The 25,247-nt window shown below is 40.9% G+C and overlaps 1 protein-coding gene across 1 annotated transcript in view; it reads right to left on the bottom strand.

The window, feature by feature from the left end:
* Positions 1 to 1,493: 1,493 nt before the first annotated feature.
* Positions 1,494 to 25,247, bottom strand: part of EPC2 (enhancer of polycomb 2) — a 108,414-nt gene continuing 84,660 nt past the window's right edge. The window contains exons 9-14 of the mRNA XM_077447731.1: positions 23,847 to 23,992; positions 22,937 to 23,265; positions 20,360 to 20,496; positions 15,227 to 15,389; positions 13,000 to 13,333; positions 1,494 to 2,679 (exon numbers count right to left, since the gene is read on the bottom strand). Coding sequence (XP_077303857.1) covers positions 2,607 to 2,679; positions 13,000 to 13,333; positions 15,227 to 15,389; positions 20,360 to 20,496; positions 22,937 to 23,265; positions 23,847 to 23,992 — 1,182 coding nt within the window. The 3' untranslated portion in view covers positions 1,494 to 2,606. The remainder of the gene's footprint in view (positions 2,680 to 12,999; positions 13,334 to 15,226; positions 15,390 to 20,359; positions 20,497 to 22,936; positions 23,266 to 23,846; positions 23,993 to 25,247) is intronic.

The raw sequence follows: 25,247 nt of genomic DNA on the forward strand, positions 1-25,247 counted from the left end.
GTTGCAGCATAGTTTGTTTTTTTATATGGCTCAGGACTGCTCAGCATAACGAGAAGCAGTGACCAAACACAGAAGCACTGTATGCATAAAAACCATCCTATTTATAAAAAAAAAGTGTGCTTTGGGGGGTTACTCTTGTTCCAGTATTTTGAGTCACTGATCATATAGATCAATATCTAAATTTGTTATTTTTATTTTTTCTCTACAGGCTGGGCTTCATTTCAATGTGACCCTGTAGTGACAAAGTCGTGCTCAGGAGTTCACTGGGGCTTGGGAGGCTGAAAGTTTTGTGACTTACGGGGGATCTTTATGAGAGTCGAGTACTACTTTGTAGGCAAGACTTTGTCTTTTGCAAGTATGCATAGATAACCGCATACAGGAAGATGCCATGCACTGCCTGGGTAATCTTCCTGTAATGACAGATCCAAATCACATCAATATAGAGGAGGATCCGACTTTCATTAAAGTGTTACTAAACCCAGGAGCCTGCATTCACTATATCTGGTCTCCCACAGTACATGGAAATGCAATAGTTTTTGTAAATATAAATTGCTAAATACCTTTTCTCATCAGTTAGAGCAGCCTTGTGACGTCTATCAGTATCTAGTTAAAGTTTGTAGGAGTTTTCATTCTCCTCCGATTGTCCTATGAGGCTGCAGGACCCCTGACCCTCTGTCTGCACTGTGCTGATCACATGCACTCGCCCAAGAAAAAAAAAAAAAAACTCTCCAGCCACACACACCAAAGTGCAGCTTGTCCCCTAGACTCTGTACTATCAGGAGATGGAATTCGGGAGAATCAGAGAAGACTGGATCAAAACAGCCTTTTTACACAATGCAGAGGATTAACTCCTTAGGTTCCATGGTGAGTACAACAAGCATGCTTTACTGCAAATACAGACTGATATAACTGTTTTGCGTTTAGTAACACTTTAAAGTCTCTGGGCACAAGTCGGATAGAAGTCGCCTTCAAGAAGTAGTACAGGAACTTTTTCTAAAGTTGAAACCCCTTCAGTAGTGCTAATTAAACCCTCACTGACTAAACATTGGATTTCACATGTCCTGGGACTTGGGGTCTCACAAGTCGGATTCCAAGTTGCAGCAGTGTGAACGGAGTCTTAGGATGCGACTTTCGAGACCCCAAGCCACAGGACATGTGGAATGCCATGCATCTCTATGAGAACCATTCCAATTGACACCACTGAAGTCGCTGTGACTTCAGAAAAGGTTCCAGCACTATTTTGATGCAACTTTGACACAACTTCAATGCCAGAGAGTGTAAAAGTCTCAGAGTCACTTCAAAGTTGGGCTACAATGAAAATCACGCAACTTTGGAGTCGGCTAAAAGGGTTTGACTCAGATCATCATCAAGTTAGTATTATATTTCTGTGCTGGATACGATGCTTATTTTCGGGTGTGATCAATTCATTTCTCACTTTGATTCTTCTTTATGGCTTCTCTTCATGCCCATATACATACACAAAACTACTGACACCAATTTTGTTACAATTTATACTAATGTACCAAACATTTCATATCCATACAGTGCTCACCAGAATCCTTCATTAAAGTCTGAGGGAGGAATAAAATAGGCGTTTCTTTAAGATAAAATGGAAATATCTATGCAGCTGAGGTGCCAAATGTTTCTTTCCTTCAATAGACTTTGTTACTCTTATAAACTGGAATTATAAATAGAAATGTACATTCAAAATATATGGAAAAGAGCGAGTGTCTACATTATATTTTGTATGCATTAATCCCCCTCCCCCCCGGTAATTGAAAATACTATTTTTGCCTCAAACTTTGTATCTGACAATGAAGTGCTGAGTATTACAAATAAAAAAAGGGTATGAGGGGGGGTTGGGAATGTCAAATAATTTTTTTTAAAAAAAATGTAAGTGAAAACTTTACATGTAGTTTTAGAAAAAAATTACAAGAGGGTTTTTTTTTTTCCTAGCTATGAAGGTTTAAGCTGGGCCGCTTAGCTATACACAGCAAGAAGCGGCCATTTTGCAGGCTGAGCCAATAAGAGGTAAGCTACCAATCAGTTCACTAGAGACAGGTGACATCACCAATGCATGAGCTGACGGGGTGGCTATTGGCTTAGTCACAAACAAAAAAACAAAATAAAACAAATAAACAAAAAAACAAACGGCAGCTCCTCTGTGTACAGGAAATGGCCCCACTTTGACGTTTGCTTCAGACACAAAGTTGGATTTATTTGTACAAGATACAAAATGTAAACATGGCAAAATAAATAGTTAAAACAAGTGATGCAGGACCCCATTTCATGCTCATGATCCCATTAAAGATTTGTTTTTTCTTTTTTTTATATCCATTCAGTTGCAAATTCAAGTGCAAAAGCATGATGATGAATATCAACTATTCAAGTAACAGAAATAATATGGATGATACAAATAAACTATTTTACAAGGTAGTGATTTTATCCAATTTTACAAAATATACATAGAGTGGAATGGGAAGATGTCCCATACACAGTCTGTGGTTAGGTCCATGTTAGCGCGCTCTGATCCGCAGAGAATAGCGCTTTGCATTTTCGGTGGAAAGGTAAAGCCTGAACAGTCAGGCAAAGTCCATGCTTTGAAGTTATGTCACCTCCATTGCTACTGTTGTGTCTGCAATTCCATTCAAACCCAACCTTTCCGGCTCGTGGTTCTCTCTGAAAAAAGAAAAAAAATGAAAAATAAATAGAATGGTTATTACCACAGAGGTCTTTGCATTCTTGACATTCAGAAGGACAAAGAAGCTATATAAAATGCCACGTAAAGCTGATATCTATCTTCAATAAAGTTAACATTTATTTAGATTTTTATTAAATAAACCCACACACATACATACAGTTGTGTAAAAAAAAAAAAAAAAGTATTTGCCCCCTGATTTTTTTTTTTTTTTTTTTTACATGGTTTCTCACACTTAAAATGATTCAGATCAAACAAATTTTATTTTACGAAGATAACCCAAGTAAATACAAAATGCAGTTTAATTATTTCATTTATTAAAAGGGAAAAAAAGCTGTTCAAACCTGCCTGGCCCTATGTGAAAAAGTAATTGCCCCCTCCAATGCTGAATCATGAATGAACTGTGAGTAGCCACAAATTTTTTGGAAAGCCGAGTTAAATTTCACTTGCCACACCAAGGCCTGATAAATGCCAGTTGAATCAAGAAGTCACATAAATAGAAATTGTCTGACAAAGTGAAGCACGCTAACAGATCACAAAAAGCCACACATCATGCCACAATCTAAAAAAAATTCAAGAACAGATTAGAAACAAAGTAATGTACATGTATCGGTCTAGGAAAGGTTTCAAAGCCATTTTTAAGGCTTTGGAACTCCAGTGGACCACGGGGAGAGCCATTATCCACAAATGGAGATAACTTGGAACAGTGGGGAACCTTCCAAGGCGTGGCCGGCCTGGGATGGGCTCCACAGCAATGTGACTCATTGCCAGTTATCGCAAATGCTTGATTGCAGTTGTCGTCACAACCAGTTATTTGGTTTAGGGGGCAATTACTTTTTCACATAAAGCCAGGCAGGTTTGGACAGCTTTTTTGCCTTAATAAATGAAACCATCATTTAAAAAATTGCATTTTGTATTTACTCGGGTTATCTTTTTGTAATAATAAAATTAGTTTGATGATCTGAGTCATTTAACCACTTGCCGACTGGTGCACGCCGATGTACGTCGGCAGAATGGCACAGACAGGCAAATGGGCGTACAGGTACATCCCTTCAAATTTGCCGCTGTGCCATCACATGCACGCAGCCACCAGCCAGAACCTCCGTGAGTCAGACTGCGGGTCCCGCTGACTATCACCGCTGCGAGGAAGAACGGGGAGGAAGAACTGGGAGATGCTAATGTAAACAAGCATCTCCCCGTTCTGCCTAGATGTGATGGGAGCAAAGATCAGCGACGTGTCATACACAGCCACGCCCCCCCCCCCCCCCCCCAGTTAGAAACATGCCCCTAGGACACACTTAACCCCTACACTGCCACCTAGTGGTTAACCCTTTTACTGCCAGCCTAATTTACACAGGAATCAGTGCATTTGTATAGCACCAATTGCTGATTAAATGACAATGGTCCCAAAAATGTCTGATGTGTCCGCCATAATGTCGCAGTCATGCTAAAAATCGCTGATCGCGGGGGGGCGTGACCGGATGGTGATGGCGGCGGTGTGTGAGGAGTGAGTGTGAGAGAGATGTGTGCTCTCACTGCACGCTGACGGGAGCTGGTATCAGCGGCGCCTGTGACATCCCCGTTTGATCTCCCTAACGAGAAGGCTCTGGCTCGGTGTGCTGGGGAGACCTGTGGTGCCCAGCAGTGGTTGGTGACGGTCGGGAGAGGCAGTGTGTGGCGGAGCGGTGGGATCTTTTGAGCACCGGCGGTGTGTGGAGGAGGGTGAACGGAGGGGAGATCTCTCAGCTCAGCCCCTGAAGGTGAAATCCCGTGAGATCCGCTCGAGAGAGGAGCCACATCACTGAGACTGGGGAGGAGGCACAGCCACTTCCAGGTAAAAGCCAGCTAAACCCAGCGAAGAAATTTAAAGGCATAGATATATTATATATTGTTATGCAGTGACTGTGGAGAGACGTTTTATTTCAAGCCAGATCCCCCCCATCATTGCCCCGTTTGAGTTGATTTAAAGGAGAAATAAGAGGGGAGTTGTTGTGAACGCTGTATTATCCTTGGGGAAAGTGTTGCAGTAAGAAAGAAATATATAAATACATATACTGGAAAAAATAGCTCCTGCTGCTGCTTTCCCTTTAAGAAATTAGTTCAAATCAAATCCACTCATGTTTAAAGTTCTGGACCGACTGCGGAGTAGCTGAAGCCGACCTCTCCTCCTTTTTTTTTGCCTTGGCCTAGGGAAATTTACCCCCCTTCAAAAAACGTTAATTTTTTTTTTTTTCTTCCCGGGGACACTTACGGATCTGAACGATGTCTGCAAGGAGGAGGGGGGAGGAGCATGTCAGGCAGGAAAATGTGGGGGCGCAATCTTTGAGATCTGCCAAAGAAAAAGATAAAGAAAAAGATCCCCAGTTCACTGCAACAACAGCTGGGATAGCTGCTGCGGCCAAGTTGGAAAAATATGCCCATGCTCATACTCCCGATAATACGCCAACCAAGGGGGGACAGGGGAGTCTAGTAAAACCTCCAACGGATAGAAAGAGTCAAGGGCAACTGTCACAAACAGGCGTAAAACAAATAAATAACAAAAATACGGGTGCAATTGGAAGATCAGAGTCAGATCCCATGCTGGTACACCCAATAAATGGTGAAGAAGAGCCGACGCTGAAGGAGGTCCTTGGGGCTGTTAACGTTTGCAAACAATCGTTATTGGAGCTATGCGATCAAACAAGAAGTATTAAAGAAGAGCTGGCCTTTATACGGCAGGAACTTCAGTTAACGGTTGACAGATTAACAGCAGCAGAAGGTAGAATTTCTCAGATTGAAGATGAGGTGTATCCATTAAATCAAGAGGTCAAAGATTTAAAAATACAGATGGGCAAATATGAAGGGAAACTGGATGAATTGGAAAACAGACTCCGCAGGGACAATATAAGACTGGTAGGCCTCCCCGAGAAGTGTGAAGGCTCTGACACAGCTGAGTTTCTGGAAAAATGGCTTGTTGAAATGTTTGGCAGAGAGTCTTTCTCCCAACAATTTGCTATTGAAAGGGCACATAGAGTGCCGCCTAGAATTATGCATCGGGGGGGTCAGCCTAGATCTGTACTAATCAAATTTTTGAACTTCCGGGATAAGGTTGTTTTGCTTCGGAGGGCCAGGGAGATGGGGAGTGTCAGCTACAAGGGCGCTAAAATCTCGTTTTACTCTGACTTTTCCCCTGATTTGCAGAAGCGCAGAGCTGAGTTTATAGAAGTCAAGCGTAGACTCCAGAAATTGGACATTACATATGCTCTGCTCTATCCGTCAAGGTTACGGGTAGTAGCATTGGGAGAGACTTTATTTTTTGATACGCCGGCAAGGGTAGAAGCATGGATGCAGGAGAAGGGAGATCAGTTATTGAAGAAATGATGTGTTTTTCTTTTTTATATATGCATGTGTATGACCCCCTTTTCACTTCATTTATCCTTTCTTTTCTTTTTTTTTTTTCCTTTTTTTTTTTTCTTTCTTCCCTTTCCCCTCCCTCTTTTATCGGGAGAGGGGAAGATTAGCGAAGGGGGGATGTAATGGGTGCACTGTAAATGAAGTAAGGGAAGATGATACACTAAAGTCAGGGTGCAGAGAATGACACACAATATAGTAAGAATTTATGCTTGAGGAAGGGGAGGGTCAAAAGGGGGGGTTGTTGAGTATTGGGGGGGAGTGGGAGGTGGGCGGGGATGGAAGCATGAGAGAAGGAGTGGGGAGGGGGGAGCATGAGGGTATGTGTGGGAGTGTAGTGGTCACGGTAAAAACCCCTAGGGGTAACCTAGAAAGGTATGGAGAGGGTAGGGGGGAGGGAACAGGGAAGATGGAAGCATACAAAATTCAGGAAAAGGAAATAGGTAATACTTGCACAGTCATAGATGTTAATTTAAAAGTAATGAGTAAATACGGGGTAATGGTGTGTGTAGATAGAAGGTTTGGATCTCACGTTCACAAGAGGAAACTGAGAAGGGATGACACTAGGGAGTATAAAAGATGGTATAGCTTTATTAAAGTACTCACTAAGTGGGATTGCACTATTCTTTTTACATCCCCCCATTGCATTCGCCTCTTCGGCATGAACTATAGAGGGAGAAGCAGGGATTATTTCTGCTCAACGTCAGGGAATTCAAGCAATTTAAATGTTAATTTTGAGCCTTCAGGTTTTACTCTTTTTTCGCTCTTCTTTTTCCTTTTTCCACACTTCCTAGAGTTATGCAGTCCAGAGTTTTGAATATTGGCTCTTGGAATGTCCGAGGGCTGGGAGCCTCTGTAAAGAGAGCAGTAGTGTTCGACACCTTGGAAAAGTGTGGAGTAGGATTGATCTGCCTACAGGAGACACACTTAAGTAAAGAAACTATATTAAAAACTCAGAGTAGGAAATTTCAAGTCCAGTACCATTCAGTCCACACCTCTTACTCGAGGGGAGTGGCCGTGTTGGTAAGGAGAGAGGTGGCGTTCTCCTGTCGGCAGATCAATATAGATAAAGAAGGGCGGTTTATCTTTTTACACTGTGTAATTGAAAATCAGGAGTATGTTTTTGCAAATGTTTACATTCCTCCCCCATTTAAAATGGAAGTTTTATATTATTTGATGGAATTTATAGCGGACAAATCGGGGATTCCTGTTATAGTAATGGGAGACTTTAATGAGGTTATAAATAAAAGCCAGGATAGGTTTCCACCAGGAATATATATGCAAACGGAGGCTGAAACCCGGCTGTCTCGATTTTTGCTGGAGGGGGGCCTGTCTGATATATGGAGAAAGCGTAACCCGGACCAGTTACAATATTCATGTTTCTCAAGCTCATACTCCTCACTCTCAAGGATAGATTTAGTCCTTGGGAATGAGGAGGCAAGCCGTGTAGTAAAGGAAATAGTTTATCAACCTAGAGGGGTGTCAGATCACTCGCTAGTGACAGTTTCGGTAAATCTAGGAGGGATAAAGCCCCCAAGAGTATGGAATATGAATCCAGTGTGGTTTGAGCTAATTGGGGACCCCGAGAGGGTGCTGTTCAGTGTGGCAGAGTTTGTGGAGTTTAACAGCGGGTCTGCAGAGATTGGAGTAATATGGGATGCATTGAAGGCCTATCTTAGGGGTATTCTTATCCAACAGGTAGCGAATGTTAAGAAAACATCTAATGAATGGGAGAATAGGGTTGAAAGGGATCTAGTAATAGCAGAGAGAGCCTATATAGAAAACCCCACCCCAGAGAAAAAAAAAACATGGTTAGAGAAACAACGGGAACACAAGGCAGTGGTTATTAGGAAAATAGAGAATAAAAAACTGTTCCAGAAACAAGTGGAATATGGGGAAGGGGAAAAAGTAGGAAAGATGTTGGCACAGATTGTAAGAAGTAACTCCTCGCCATCCACTGTCCCAGTAATAAGGACTGAGAAAGGAGAAATATCAGCACAGAGCTCAGTGATTACTGATACCTTTAGGGTATTCTATGCCAAACTGTATTCTTCACGGGGGACAGAGGTTGGCGAGGATATGGATAGGTTCTTTTCGAATATCAAAATGCCTTCCCTAACAAAGGAGGAGAATGAGATAATGGAAGCCCCATTAACAATTGAGGAAATCCAGTGCGCAGTAGCAGCAATGGCCAATAAGAAATCCCCAGGGCCAGATGGTCTTCCTTTGGAAACCTATAAATATTACAGTAAAATATTGCTTCCAGAGCTCCTGAAAGTATTTAACTGGGCAAAAAAAGAGGGGAGATTGCCAACTTCAATGACTGAGGCAACAATAATAGTCTTACACAAGGAGGGGAAGGACCCATTGGAAACACAGTCCTATCGACCCATTTCCCTTCTCTGTGCGGATGCTAAAATATTAGCCAAAGTATTAGCCATTAGATTGAATAAAATTATTTCCAGGCTGATACATCCCGACCAAACAGGTTTCATCCCGGGCAGAACTACAAGCACAAACATAAGAAGACTATATCTTAATATGCAGGTACCTATAGAGAATGATGGCAATAAGGCAATAATGGCTTTAGATGTAATCAAAGCCTTCGATAGTTTAGAATGGCCCTATATCTGGCGGGTACTGAGGGAATTTGGGTTTGGCCCTAATCTTATTGCATGGGTAAAAACTCTGTATAACGGCCCTAGTGCTAGAATTAGGGTCAATAATGAATATTCAGATAGGATTTTTCTAGAGAGGGGGACAAGACAGGGGTGCCCTTTGTCACCCCTGATCTTTGCCCTAGCAATAGAACCATTAGCTATTGCAATTAGATCCAGTAGGAATATGGTCGGTTTTCAAAGGAGGACGAGGGAAGAGAGGATAGCGCTATATGCGGACGATATTCTCCTCTTTCTGGGGGACACAGAGCAGTCCCTCAGACAAGGGATGAAACTTATTTCAGATTTCGGGAGGTTCTCTGGCCTGGAGATAAACTGGGAAAAATCAGTTCTTATGCCATTGGATAAAAGTAGGGCCCAAAGCCCAGGGACAGGCGCGCAGCTGGAAGTTGTGGAGCGCATGAAATACCTGGGGATACACATACAAAAAGATCCTAATAAATATATAAATGATAATTTGGTTCCATTAATAGCTAAATTCAAGAAGAAAATCGAAATCTGGAAAAGACTCCCATTATCGAATGCAGGGAGATGTAACTTGATTAAAATGGTATGGATGCCTCAGTTGTTGTATGTGTTACATAACTCTCCGATTTGGGTAGACATAATGTGGTTTAGGAAAATAGAGGTACTATTCCGAGAACTTATATGGAAAGGGGGAGTATCCAGGATAGCTCTACAAACCTTGCAATTACCTACAAGAAAAGGTGGAATGGCAGTTCCACATCCAAGGAGCTATTTTTTAGCTGCGCAATTACAACACCTGGACATGAGTGAGGAGATGGGTGGAGGAATTAATAAGGCCTTAATATTAACGGAGACACCCCATAAGAATATGGTAGAAGCTCTGGAGGCAAATTCATTTCCCAAAAAAAAAATACCCACAATAAAACTAGTAGTAAAGGTGTGGAAGGCAGTTAAGGCGATTAAAGGCCTGGGAGGCTTAACTCAGTACACCCCATTGTGGGACAACCGGAACCTGCAGGAAATGGAAGAAATAGGGGTATATAAAGACTGGGAAGTTAAAGGGATAGATAGGTTGGCCCAGTTATATACAGGGAAAATATTAAAAACATTTAGTGCTTTAAGATCAGAGTTTGATATACCCAAACAATCATTTTATAAATACCTTCAAATCAGACACGCCCTAGGGAAACAATTTAATAGGCAAGGTCCTGTGTGGAATAGCTCCCCTATTTTTACCAGATTAAAGGCCCCAGTGAGGACAAAAGGATTTATAGCGGATGTATATCCAGTTATATGTGAAGGAAGTATAGGAAGCCCAGAAGGGTTTAAATGCAGAAGGAAATGGGAGGAGGAGTTGGGAACATTCACGGATGAACAGTGGAGGAAAATATTGGAGGATGGTTACTCAATCTCAGTTTCGCCCGCCCAGAAGATGTCACACTTAATGCTGCTGCATAGGGCCTATTATACGCCAAAAAGACTGTTCAGCTTTGGACGTAGAGCAGATGATAGGTGCCCTAGATGTCAAGAGTCTGGAGACCTAGCTCACATGTTCTGGCGATGCCCAAAATTGTTTCGTTACTGGTCAGAGATTGTTACCACCTTGAATGAAACATTTGGTGTAACGATCAGAGGTGATCCCAGGATATGTGTGCTGGGTCTGGGTGAAGCAATAGGGAGATCGCGACATACCAATAAAGCAATACTGAGATGTTTGTTTCAGGCAAGAAGATTGTTAGCTCAAAGGTGGCAAGCAAAAAATGCTCCTTCAGTAGTGGACTGGCAGACAGCAACTATGGAGACAATATGGAAAGAGAGGGTGATATATTTGAGAAGAGGAAATTTTAAAGAATTTAAAAAGATGTGGAAACCCTGGCTGGATAGAATGAGATACCCAGAATGAGGTATGGGAGAGGTGAAAGCTGGGTAGAGAGAGAGGAAGTAGGAGGGGAAGGAGGACTATATGAGCAACGAGCGAAAAGAGGGGTTAGATAGAAGAAATATTGACACATCATGGATAGGAATGTTTTCTAAAGGTTTTTTTATTACTCACTAAAGTATTACTGTATTTGTAAAGGTGAAATAAGTGCTACACATGCTATAGAGAATGCTTTTTTTGCTTTTATTATGTAAAAGTATGTTGAAAATGAATAAAGATTATGAAATTAAAAAAAAAAAAAATCGCTGATCGCCGCCATTACTAGTAAAAAAAATAAAAAGGCCATAAAACTATCCTCTATTTAGTAAACGCTATAACTTTTGCGCAAACCAATCAATAAATTGCTTATTGCTTTTTTTATACCAAAAACATGTAGAAGAATATGTATCGGCCTAAACTGAGGAAAAATATATATATTTTTTTTTTTATATATATATTTTTGGGGGATATTTATTATAGCAAAATGTAAAAAATAATGTGTTTTTTTGTTTATAGCGCAAAAAATTAAAACTGCAGGGGTGATCAAATACCACCAAAAGAAAGCTCTATTTGTTTGAGAAAAAAAAAAAAAGAGCGTCAATTTTTGACGTTGTCGTTTTCCTGACTGGGGCCTAGATTACAGAAGCCAATTCCCTTAAGTGGTTATAAACCTCAGACATGAAATATGAACAAAGCATATCCCTCTATAGTTTGTACTTGTCTTAATCCAGAGCACCAAGTGTCATTTCTGTCTGCTATCCCCTTCCTCTGCTATCTGCAGCAATCACTTCACTTTTTATTTTAATTTTTTTCACTTTAAAGCTGATTTCCAGGTTATAATGGAGTTTTAAATAGTTCAAAACTGGTTCAAAACTAATTATTTGCTTCACCAGTAAATGCAGCACCAGTGAATGCTGTATAATGTTTGTAGCCGGGGCTACATACCATTTATACAGTGCTGAGTTCTGAAAGTGGGACAAGAACTTCCTGTCCTGCTCCCGAAACAAAGTCAAGTCAGGCTGAGTGCTTTGCAGCCATTCACAAGAAACTTTGTATTTTCTGAATGAAGTATGTCTTAATCTCTTCTTCAGCCAATTAAAAGCCTTGTATTCATTCATTGAAAACAGCTTCCTGTGAATGGGTAAGCAGTGCTCTGTCCAACTCGATTTTGTTCCAGGAGCAGGGTGAGAAGTTCCTATCCTGGAGCACAGCATTATATACAGAATGTAGTTGAGGCTCCATGCAGTTCTGAAGTGCACACAGCCACTACAACTGTTCGGCTGGGATCACACATGTCCAGTGTGAATTGTATTCACAGCAAATAAACATTTGTTCAGGTGTGTTTTGATGTGAATTTGCAAGGCTCAGGAACAGATTTTTGTCACAGCTGCGTTTTCAGTGCTGGCCAATACACAGTAGATAAAGGGTGTCAACTCCTGTAGTAGGACAGCAATCAGTGCTGAAATCCTGAACTAAATCCTGAATACAACTGAACACACATGATTCAGAAGCGTTCCCATAAAACTCAATGAGCCTGGAATTCGCAACTGAACTGCACCACAGTGCTCAGAAAACGCACAGGACACTTTAAATTCACACTGGATGCACTGCAGATATATGAACAGCTTCAATGGAAATCAGTGTTATTCATGCGAATCGGATGCTGTGCAAAAAGAAGTCAATTTACATATATTTGAACCGAGCCTTAGTGAAATGAGCGAATGGAGATCAGCTTTAAACGTGAACTAAAGACCATGAAAGCTAAAGAATCAAAATGGAAAGTAGAGCTTGAAATCGGGTATTTGACACACCCAGAAATATCCAACACCTGCAGCGACCGGGGAGCAGAAAAGTGGCAGGATTTGCAGACACCGATTTTCCTTTACAGCACAGGCTTCTTTTGAAAGTGACAGGGTCACTCCAATTTCTCCCGGTCCAATGCAGACCAGAAATCAATTGGTAAGTAGCAATATTAACAGTGTGAGCAACAGTGACTGGGTGAATGACAAGGCAAGTTTACCGGAGGGGACAACACAGGAAGCATCTACAGTCCTATAGCAGGGAGCAACTGAGGAGGCGACAAATGAAGCTGCACAGCTCAAGGCTGGGAACATGGTCTATACAGTGTGTCAGGAGTGTGACAATTACAAGAGTGGCTAAACAGTAAGACTAATATTTTGGCAGGTTTGAAATTCACACACACACACACACACACACACACACACACACACACACACACACACACACACACACACACACACACTTCTAAATCCTACACAACACAGAAAATAAAGCGGAAGCCTCAACAGCAACATAAACGAGTGTCAACTTATTGATCCAATACACACCTGGCTATGCTGCTGATGGCACTGCTTGGAGTAACCTTTGGCACCCGGTCCATGCTGGCAGCGACTGTGGCGAGTTTTAAGGCTGTGGGAGATGGAGCAGAAGTCCTTGTGTTGATATGCACATTGACAGGTGACACAACACTGACGTTGTTGAGGTGAACGGTGTTCGTTAGGCAGGAATTACTCATAGGAAGGGTCTGGGGTGTACTTGTGCATAAGGTTGGGATTAAGTGGTTAGTGGTGGGATGTCCGACTGTCCGTACAAGCTGAACGGTAGAGATTCCAGGGCTGGATGATAGCGCCACGTTAGTGGAGTACAGCGTCTTAGCGTTCCCTGGGTAGCCAAAAACAAAAAAAAACACACACACAAAAAGGTTACTGTTAGATCTTTGACATCAACAAGTCTTCTGACTGGCAATGATGTGAGGTATGAACATTATAACTTAGAATTCTAATGCCAGTGGGACTATACAACAGTACTAGTGCACTGAGTTTAATGAGCATTGATGTGGATTAAGCCTCTCTAATTTCCCATCTTTCACCTTTTTATTCCAGATTTTATAAGCCTTGTCCATCTATGTCTAGTGTGATGCTTAACTACAGATCCTATAGGAGATAAACTGGAGAGCCATCCCAGGTCAAGAACAGATATATGGAGCCAACCAATGGTGACTTGTTTTTGAAAAAGACACAGGGCAAAGTGACAGCACCTGTCAAAATAGAATATACAGATCAGGAGGAAAATCACCTTAATCACGTTTTACTGCCTCAGGAGTTACTTCCTTAGAACAAGCATGTGGCAAATGAAGCCAAAACTAAGGCATTGCATGCTGGTTCCAGGTCAAACAGCACGTAGTGAAGCCAAAACAAGGATGCCCCAAAGTTTGTGCCTTAAACCACTTCCTGCAAAATCACGTGCCCATTTGTCATTTTGCTTGAAGTAGTTGTACCGGGGTGATGCCTGCAGCTACCGTTTTTTTTTTTTTTTTTTAATAGAGCAGACGGGCGGCTTTCTTGTAATTATAACCGATGTGGCTAAGCTGCTGCTTGGCGATTACAAGCAGTGGTGAGGGGACATCCCCCTTTCCTCCCTGCTCGGGTCTCCCGTGCAACCGGAAGACCAGAGCAACCAGCTGACTCGAGACCCGAACAAAGCCAGAATCGACTTTGATTGCATCTCTGATGTAGTAACCTGGAAGCGACTTCACTTCCAGTTTAGGTGGCAGCCAACGGTGCCAGTTTAAAAAAATCCAAAGTATTCAAAAATGCTGTTTATGGCATTTTGAATACTTTTGAAGTGCAGAGGAGGGGTTTGGGGTCTCCATAAAGAGTACCTGTCACTGCCTATTACTGTCACAAGGGATGTTTACATTCCTTGTGATAGCAATAAAAGCGATCAGGAATTTATTTTTTTAAAGGGACAGTATAAAAAAAGAAAAGAAAGAAGTTTAAAAACACCCCAGCCCTCCGTGCTCGCACACTAAATAAAAATGTATATGTAACTTGAGCCCGCAAATGTAAACGGTGTTCAAATCGCACTTGTGAGGTATTGCCACAATCGTTCGAGCGAGAGCAATAATTCTAGTACAAGGCCTCCTCTAACTCTAAAGAGGTAAGCCTTAAAAATGCTTAAAGCCTCGCCTATGGAGATTAATTATCGTAGTTTGTCGACATTCCACGAGTGTGTGCAATTTTAAGTCAGGACATGCTCGGTATCTATTTACGCGGCTTAACAATATTTCACATTATACAAAAAAAATTGGGCTAACTTTATGGTTTTGTTTTTCTTTAATTCATTGACATGTATTCCCCCCCCCCCCCCCCAAAATAAATTGCGCTTGAAAGACCTCTGTGCAAATACAGTGTGACAAAATATTGCAACAAGCGTCATTTTATTCTCTACGGTCTACTTAACTTGTAAGCAACAAATGTCAGAAATAGACCTGGTCTTGAAGTGGTTAAAAAAAGAAAACATTGGCAGCTCCCACATTTCCATCCTTACATATTACCCTAAAGATGAGGCAGTTCTCTCACACCTGTGTGGATAACAGTATAATGTGGCAGATAACCTTTTAAGAATGGTGTATCTGTACAACCACTTGAGAATTGGTTTATGAACTGAACATAATTTACTACGACCAAAAAAAGCTGTCACCCTGTTAACCTAAAGTAAAGGCTTTTAAATGGTATTTTAAACATGATAAAACAGCAAGGAATAAAAACATACCTCCTGGAGGTTGGACAACACCGTTCAGGTTGCTGTGGCCTGTACTCTGATCCTTGGTCACTTCACTGCGGCCTGGCGCTGGTGAATGGACCACAGCGGATGCAGCAAAATGGGCGCTGGCAGAGTCCAGTGTCTTGGACATGCAGTCAGAAATTCCAGAGCCCTGAAAAAGAAAACACAATGTAACTCCAATTCAATAGGAAAGTGGTTTCCTGGTAAAAACAAAGTTAGTAAATGACAGCTACGCTTTGGTGTAATACTTCTGTCTTACAGGTGGTGCCATAGAAGCCTCCACAACAGTTCTCTAGACCTTTTAACATGTAATATCTCACTGCGCATCGGTCTCAGTGATCTGTAAATGGATACAGCATGAGTCCATTTGCACACTGCAGCTTGAAAAAGCTCAGTACAGCTTATATTTTTTACTGAGCTAAACTACAGACCATTAATTTTAATGTGCCTATGCACACAGGCATGTAAACAAGCGCAGTGTATTCTTCAATCTATGCGCGCAAAATTGTGCAGATGCATACGTGTGAAAATACAGATCGTGTGCAAGAGGCCTAATGAAGGCCGTACAGGCACAATCTTGTAACAGGGAGAGCCATAAAGTGATTGTAAATTATCACCTTGTAAAACAACCCTAAAACTGAAATGAAAGGCAAAACATTTGGGACACATCTGATCATTGGAGAAAAGTAGGCTGTGTTCCCAGCATAGTTTAGCTTAGCGTGGTCAGTTTTTAATAGGAAAGCAGAGGGACTGGCAAGATCACCAGGGATTTCACACATAGGAAGCAATACAAAATACAAAAAAGAACAGGATACTTTTTTCATACAAGGTATACATGGTACAGCTGGCACAGATCAGGAATATGAAATGCTGGGCTAACAAAACACTAAGTGGACCTTTACCCTCTTTCTACATTCATATAAATTATTATTTAAGGTACTTGTATAGTGCCGCCAATTTATGCAGCGCTTTACATATACATGGTACATTCACATCAGTCCTTACCCTCTAGGAGCTTACAATCTAGGGTCCCTAACTCACATTCATATACTAGGGCCAATTTAGACAGAAGCCAATTAATCTACCAGCATGTCTTTGTAGAGTGGGAGGAAACCCACACAGGCACAGGGAGAACATGCAAACTCCAGGCAGGTAGTGTCGTGGTTGGGATTCAAACCAGTAACCCTTTTTACTGCTAGGCGAGAGCGCTACCCACTACACCACTGTGCCACCCTATGTTTTCTTCCAAAAAAAAAAAAAAAAAAAAAAAAAAAAAAAAAAAAAAGCTTTTTTTGTAAATACCCATACCCAGCAAATACAGTGCCTTGAACAAGTATTCATACCCCTTGAAATTTTCCACATTTTGTCATGTTACAACCAAAAACGTAAATGTATTTTATCGGGATTTTATGTGATAGACCAACAAAGTTGCACATAATTGTGAAGTGGAAGGAAAATGATGAATGGTTTTCAAATTTTTTGTTTTACAAATAAATATCTGAAGAGTGTGGCGTGCATTTGTATTTATTTTATTATGCATTTGTATATTCAGCCCCCTTTACTCCTAAAGCCCTAACTAAAATCTAGTGGAACCAATTGCCTTCAGAAGTCACCTAATTAGTAAATAGAGTCCACATATGTGTAATTTAATCTCAGTATAAATGCAGCTGTTCTGTGAAGCCCTCAGTGGTTTGTTAGAGAACTTTAGTGAACAAACAGCTTCATGAAAGCCAGGAAACACACCAGACAGTTCAGGGATAAAGTTGGAGAAGTTTAAAGCAGGGTTAGGTTATAAGAAAAAAAAAATCCCAAGCTTTGAGCATGTCACAGAGCACTGTTCAATCCATCATCCGAAAAATGGAAAGAGTATGGCACAACTGCAAACCTACCAATAAATGGTAGGTCCACCTAAACCGACAGGCTGTCAAGGAGACTATTAATCAGAGAAGCAGCCAAGAGGTCCATGGTAACTCTGGAGGAGCTGCAGAGATCCACAGCTCAGGTGGGAGAATCTGTCCACAGGACAACTATTAGTTGTGCTCTCCACAAATCTGGTCTTAATGGAAGAGTGTCAAGAAGAAAGTCATTGTTGAAAGAAAGCCATAAGAAGTATTTTTCAGTTTGCGAAAAAGCCATGTGGGGGACACAGCAAACATGTGGAAGAAGGTGCTCTGGTCAGATGAGACCAATATGTTATTTTTTGGCCTAAAAGCAAAACGCTATGTGTGGCAGAAAACAAACACTGCAAATCACCCTGAACACACCATCCCCACCGTGAAACACGGTGGTGGCAGCATCATGTTGTGGGGATTCTTTTCTTCAGTAAGGACAGGGAAGCTGGTCAGAGTTGATGGGAAGATGTATGGAGCCAAATACAAGGCAATCCTAAAAAGAAAACCTGTTAAGAGTCTGCAAAAGACTTGAGACTGGGGAAGAGGTTCACCTTGCAGCATGACAACAACCCTAAACATACAGTCAGAGTTACAATGGAATGTTTTAGATCAAAGCATATTCATGTGTTAGAATGGCCAAGTCAAAGTGCAGACCTAAAGCCAGAGAGACTGTGGCAAGACTTGAAAATTGCTGTTCACAGACGCGCTTCATCCAATCTGACAGAGCTTGGGCTATTTTGCAAAGAAGAATTGGCAAAAAATGTCACTCTGTAGATGTGCAAAGCTGGTAGAGACATCCCCAAAAAGGCTTGCAGCTGTAATTGCAATGAAAGGGGGTTCTACAAAGCATTGACTCAGGGGGCTGAATACAAATGCACGACACACTTTTCACATATTTGTAAAAAAAATAAAAAAAAAAAATGTTGAAAACCATTTATCATTTTCCTTCCACTTCACAATTATGTGCCATTTTGTGTTGGTCTATCACATAAAATCCCAATAAAATACATTTAAGTTTTTGTTTGTAACATGACAAAATGTGGAAAATGATAAGGGGGTATAAATCCTTTTTTACGGCACTGAAGCACCCAGCTTTGTGGGATACTCAAGTCACATCCAAAGAGGCTTCGAGCCATAGAGACTCATTGTAGGCTGGCTGCAAGAACCCAGAAGTGACATGAGTCATGAAGATAACCCAGTAAATAAGGTAAGAGGAGTCTACAACCAGCCTTGTGAAGATGGGAGGAGTCACTCTCTCCAACAATCTAGCCTTTAAATACAGTAGAAGAAAAAAGAGAGAAAAAAAACCCAGCGAGTTTGGATTAAAGGGTAATTAGCTGCATGCCGTGTGCAGAGATGTCTTACCAGCAGGGGGATGCACAGGTGTTGCGTGCATACCTGTGCCCATGTCCCATTATGGTCTTGTCAAAGGGGACGAGTGGCCGTGGGACCCCAAAAGCACACTGGGTGAATACGGGGACCTGCACCCACATGTCACATTGGGATACAGCTGGACATAGTGCTACTGGGCACACAGCTAGTAGCCTATATGAACAGGGACTAAAGGGAAAAACAACCAGGCTGCAAAGAGACAGGAGAGTATGGGAAGTGAGGGAGGAAGGAGTTCATAGTGGTGGGTACCTAGGATTCCAGTTATCACATTGAGTCTTCTGGAAAAGTAGTGAGCTCATCGATGAACAGTCAAAAGATGAGAATGCCCACCTCATCACCTGCAGAACATACTGAACCTCACCACACTAAACCCAACAGGTGTTGATTGCAGTGCGACCATTAAAACATTCTATTAGCTCTACACACTGCCTGAGTTGCAATTCCACCAACAATTTGGCAGCCTACATTAAGTGCTAGGAATAAATTCTACAGGGCAGACTTTATAGAAAGCCAAAACGAGCGACAACATATTTGCAGTAACATGTTCAATATCTGCCACTAGCAAGACACTGTGGCAAAAGACATGCTCGTTTCACATGAAATTCTGCAACAGGTAGTTTTTGGACTTGAAAAGAACACTGAAAATTGAGAACAAAACAAACAAAACATCTAGCTTTTTGAATTTTAAGTCTAAAGCAGTGGTTCTCAACTCCTGTCCTCAGGACCCACTAACAGGCCAGATTTTAAGTATTACCTTGGGGAGATGCAGACTAGAATACTGCAAATCACTGAGCAGCAAAATGATATCACCTGTGATGTATTTCGGTTATCTTGCAAACCTGACCTGTTGGGCCCCATTCACACCTGAATGTAGCGCTTTCAGGCAGAAAAAAAAAAAAAAAAAAAAAATCGCACAATTTTGCAGCGTTTTTACCACGATTTTGTGCAGGGCAAAAAGGTCACCAATATAAAAAAAAAAAAAAAAAAATACTCAAGCGCAAGAAATGAATAGAGAAATATTAAATACAAAAAATAATAAAAGAAAGAAAACAGCTTCAAGCACTCAAAACAGGCCAGCCAACCAAAAATAAATATAATACAATATATAGTGCTGCCCTAGCTTCAATAATAAAGTGCCAAGTGTCTAATATATCAAAAATAAAATTAAATCAAGAAATATATTATATTAAATTATCCCAGGAAAAGTACAACATATGGTGTGCTTTCCGCAATCTGGCCACAACAACCAAAAGTGCAGATCTGGCTACAACAACCAAAAGTGCAGAGTGCTAATTTCAATTAGCACTCTGCACTTTTGGTTGTTGCGGCCAGATTGCGGAAAGCACATAAATACGTTGTACTTCTTCTGGGATAATTTAATATAATATATTCCTTGATTTAATTTATTTTTGATATATTAGACACTTGCCACTTTATTAGCATAGCACTATCTATTGTATTGAATGTAAAAAGAAGAAAATGCCCAAATCTGCCCGATTTGAGTGACAAAAAAGGGTCCAGAACTTGTTTGAGCTTCAGGCGACATGGAGTGGAGATGTGAACCATCTCCATTGAGAATAATAGATTTTTTCCCTCCAGCATTTTGTAGCTTCAGGCTTCAAGCTACAAAACGCTCAGGTGTGAATGGGGCCTTAGTGGGTCCTGAAGACAGGAGTTGAGAACCACTCATTTAAAGCCTTATTTTCACCTAAACAGTTAGATTTTCAAGTTATGGTAATCTGAGAAATGTTCACTCATCTGACTATTTACAAAGCAAAAGCTTTGTATGCTGCAACCTTACGCAGGCAGACTACTTGTAAATTACAATGTACGGTACCTGTGCTTTTGGATGTATCTGCTGCGACGACTGCTGGGACTGCTGTTTCTGTTGTAGCTGAGCCAACTGCTGTCTTTGCATTTGCACCAACTGCTGTTGATGAGTCTGGAACTGTTCCTCTGTGATGCCTCCCGTAACTGGAGGAGGATGGAGGAGAAACAAAATAAGTTGACAATAACAAATCATCCTTTTTATTTCATTGGTGAATTGTAAGCACAGGGCTGAATAGCACAGATTTTCTAAGGTGTTCTGCGCACCCAGCATTTTTTTTTTGTAGAGATAATTACAGCTACTCAGGACCTTATAGTTCACATTGAAGGGTAGTGTTCTGTTAGATTAGCATACATGGCAGTGGTGGAACGCATACGCAGCTAACAGAACGTCACGTCCGCTAAAGTGATTATAAAGCTTTGATTATTTAAAAAAAATAAAAATAAATTATATATATATATATATATATATATATATATATATATATATATATATATATATATATATATATAATATAATATAGATATATATGAGAGATAGAGATAGATATATATGAGAGATAGAGATAGATATATATGAGAGATAGAGATAGCTATATATGAGAGATAGAGGTAGAGGGATAGAGAGATATATCTCTCTCTCTCTCGACGGGCCACTCTGTGCAGCTCGTTTTGCGCAGAGTGGCCCCGAACACCATCTTCGGGGGTCCCCCGGCGGCTCCCGTGGCTCCTCCCCACATCAGATAACCCCCTCGAGAAGCACACTCCTGGGGGGTTACCTTGTGGGCACGCTTCAGAGTCCATCATTTGGCATCCATAGCCGAATATATGACTCGGTCCCGCCCTCCGTGTTAATGAATTTGATTAACAGCAGCGGGAGCCAAATGGCTGTGCTGCTATCAATCTATCCAATCAAGAGCTGAGAACCCCAGGCAGAGGGACAGCGTGTCCCCGCCACGTGAAGTTCCAGGGCTCAGGAAAGTAAAATTGGGGGAGGCTGGTCACTGCCAGGTGTTTTTTCACCTTCATGTATAGGATGCATGAAGGTGAAAAAATACGAGGGTTTACAACCCCTTTAACTAATCGGGCGGGTTACCAATTCTGACAGAATGGCGGCATGATTCTATCTGTGGAGGTGCTTCCTGTGATGGGTCATGAGGATAAACACTGCAGTTTTGGTTACTGAAGCCCCCCTGATTCCCGCGTGAAGACTGGGGAGAAGAATAAATTCAATACCTTCTCCAGCCCCCTATCCTTTGTAACCAGATGTTCTTCCTCATTCTTTATGGGGCTCAATACAGCCTGTCCTCTTTTTTTTATAGTTTACATACTTAAAGAATTTCTTGGGATTTTTTTTTTGCTCTCCTCCGCTATGTGTCTTTCATGTTCTATCTTAGCCACCCTGATTGAACCCTTATAAAGTCTGAATACTGATGATGATCCCTCAACCTTTTTTTTTTTTTTATATGCATTTTTACATTGGAGTTAAGCCATCCAGGGCTTTTGTTTGGTCGTTTAAATTTATTACCCAATGAGATGCATTGGCTAATGCCCTTAATATGCTATTAAAGAAAACCCATCTCTCTCCTCCATGTTCTTTGTTCCTAAGATTTTTTCCCCAATCATGCCTTCTAACAAGGTTCGGAGTTTAGGGAAGTTGGCTCTTTTGAAATTCAGTGTCTTTGTATTCCCCTTATGTTTCCTATTTGTGTGATTTATACTGAAGCCAATTGACCTGCGGTTTCCGTTTCCTAAATTGCCCAGTATTTACACATCTGTAATCAGTAGATCCAGTAATGCTTTATTTCTAGTTGGTGCGTCCAACATCTGAACCATAAAATTTTCCTGCAAGACATTTAGGGACTGGCGAGCCTTAGACGAATACGTGGTTCCCTCCGCCCATTATGAGATAACACTTCCCATCCTTGCTGCTAATCCAATATGCATAAAGCCTTCAGGTTTTAAATTATTGCAAATTTAGTTTTCTCCCTTATTCCTTTGTAACAGTCCAACAATTACCTGATCTCAGGAAGTGGTATAGAGCAATACTTGTACAGGCTGAGAGTAGCAGAATGGAAGGTGCCAGCATCTGTTACCAAGCTCAAAGAAAGTTTCTTTGACAAAGCTGAGTTGCTGGAGGAGGCTCAGAGCAGCTTAGAACGGATGTATAAATCTTATTTACTTGCACGTTTGACTTATAGAGGTCAGTTATGCTCTGGCGAGTGCACCCGGATGTGAATATATTTACTTTGTACCATTTGTATTAATATATTAGTCTAAGCCTAATTTACAAAAAAAAAAAAAAAACATTAATTGCTTTTTACATTGATCGCAATTCTGATCAAATATAAAAAAAAAAAAAAATGTGTGCAAATTCTAAAGACAACATTCAATAAAATACATGATCACTTATGATAAAAAAAAAAGTGAAACATGCTTCCCAGATCATTCCATAGTCCTATGTAATGAATCATTGCAAACTATTAAAAATATGGATGGCTAAATGCACCTGTATAGGGACCACTGTAAAGCACAGCTCATGATACAGGCGTCTCAAATACCGACAAACACTCAGCCACAGCTGTACCTGTCAGTCCGTTCTTGCTGGTGTTCAGTAAAGTGGCTCGTTTAATGCTCACAGCATGTCCTACTATCCTTGAGGTACATTCTTCACTATCATTGTCTGGAAAAGGTATTCGCCTTGGCTGGAAACACTGCAGTCGACGCGACCGAATATTGCTTAGGATCTCAGATAGAGACAGTCTGTTTTCACAATGTCTATCGGAAGCATTGGTCCGTGAGTAATCGGGAGGGGGCTGTGCAACTTGGGAAGAGCTTGAATAACTAGACAACATTTCCGGGTCCAACTGCGTTAGGATGGGGTCATGGGGTGTGGATAGTCTGTCCATTATAACCCTGAAATCAAAAGAAGGGAACAAATTACTCCATGGTCTGTAATCAACGAAAGATTAAAACACCAAACTAGGTAAAAAACAAACAAAAAAACGAACTCATTAACCACTTGCGGACCGCCCGCAATGTATCGTGGACAGGCAACCCGCACAAGCAAAGTGATGTAACCATACTCTGCCTGCTCGCAAGCCTCCCCCGCTGACACCCGCTGCGACTGGCGAGGTGGTTTAAAAACAAACAAAAAAAATCGATTTGCTTAAATTTTGAATCGATTTGACCTCTCAAATCGATTCAAGATTTAAAACAATATTTTTCCCAGCCCTAATAAAAAATTTTTTCATAGATCACAAAAATAAAATCATTGATCAAAAGCCACAAAAAAAAAAAAAAAAAAAAGTGGCAAATAGAAAAAATTGTCTCAAGCTCAAGTGCTTAACCAGCAGATAAGGTTTAATATTGTTTGATGCTTTAACGTTGGGAGAAAAACAAAAAATAAATTGTGATGGCAAAATCTGGAATTATGCATGGTACTAGGAAACAAAAAATAAAAATAAAAAAAAGGAAAGTATTATTAAATCATGTACCTTCCACCTCGGCCAAGCCGTCTCCTTGCGAACCCTATACATCTTCGGGGGATTGTGAGAGTGGTGAGGCAATGCCTATATCGAAGTCTAGCCAATGATGACAGATCTGTGTTTTCTGAAGTATCGTCCATTTGGTCCAATCGTGGCTATAAAACACAAAACAGTTTAAGAAAATGTTGAACTTGCACTGCATTGTCAAAACTGAAAATGATTTCCATCTTACTCGGCCTTACAGCAGGACCCTTTTCCATAGAAAGATAACTGGCGCAAATACTTAATCTTTAAAAAAATTTATTTGTTCCATCCACCGTTTCATTTATTCTAATGCAGACTGGGTTTATGAAAATACAGACATTGCTTGAAAACACAGCAGTGATGACGAACCTTGGAACCCCAGATGTTTTGGACGCTCATGCACTCTGCAGTGTAGCTGAGCATCACGAGAAATGTAGTTCCAAAAAATCAGGGGTGCCAAGGTTCACCATCACCGACATATAGTGTCATGTTTTTTTTATGCGTTTGTAAGATTTTCTTCCCAATTAGCATCTATTCATAGTTATGGTGCATCTAACTCAAGCTTTGTGATACTTCATCCCATCTTAGGTGCTGCATCACCACTGCATTGAAATGTCCTTGAGCATCCACTTTGTCTTTTTTTTTTTCTTCAAATCGTTCCTTTATCTGTACTTTCTGTATTTATTTTTTTAGAATGAAAAAAAATATTTGAACGTGAAAATACTGACACTGCCCTAATGCATAAAAAGAAAGTCCCCACAAAGTGCAGGTGATTTTAAATGGCTGGTTCAGGTAATAATACAATGTCTGTTATCACACCCAATTATTATTTTATTTTTTAAATATTCCGGTCCTCAGAATGGATTGTTCAAGACAATATCCATTATTCTGACAATAAGGTGCCATCAGGCTTCTTTGCCCAGTACAAAACAGGCACACAAGTATACACGTTCATACCCAGTCAGGGGAGGAGTTTATTCAGGATCCTATGACAGCCATCTGAAGCCTATGGATACCTTAAACTCAACAAGGAAAAAACTTCACATTCCAGTCTTGCTATTGTATGCACCAGGATTCCATTATCTTTTTAATCATAGGTGGTAAAGCATTTTTATTAGAATCCCCAATTAACAAAATGTTTATGCAACTTAAAAAATTTTTTTTTTTTTTATTTCTCAAGGGGCTGACCAAGAGGCCTCAGCATAGGGCACTTATGTCTTAGGCTGGCCATACATTTGAAAGTTATTTTCCTGCAAACACAGGCTGCAGGAAAGAAATTTGCACGATTCCCTCATCAACATAGGCAATGGTGACCGGAATCAGCAATAGTCTTCCCCACGAGGGGCAGCCAGCCCCGTTGGGAAAAGACAGGGATTATCACTAGCA

This window comes from Lithobates pipiens, unplaced genomic scaffold, assembly GCF_037356315.1.
Source record: "Lithobates pipiens isolate NorthernLeopardFrog02 unplaced genomic scaffold, aLitPip1_a1.2 Scaffold_22, whole genome shotgun sequence".
NCBI lineage: Eukaryota > Metazoa > Chordata > Amphibia > Anura > Ranidae > Lithobates > Lithobates pipiens.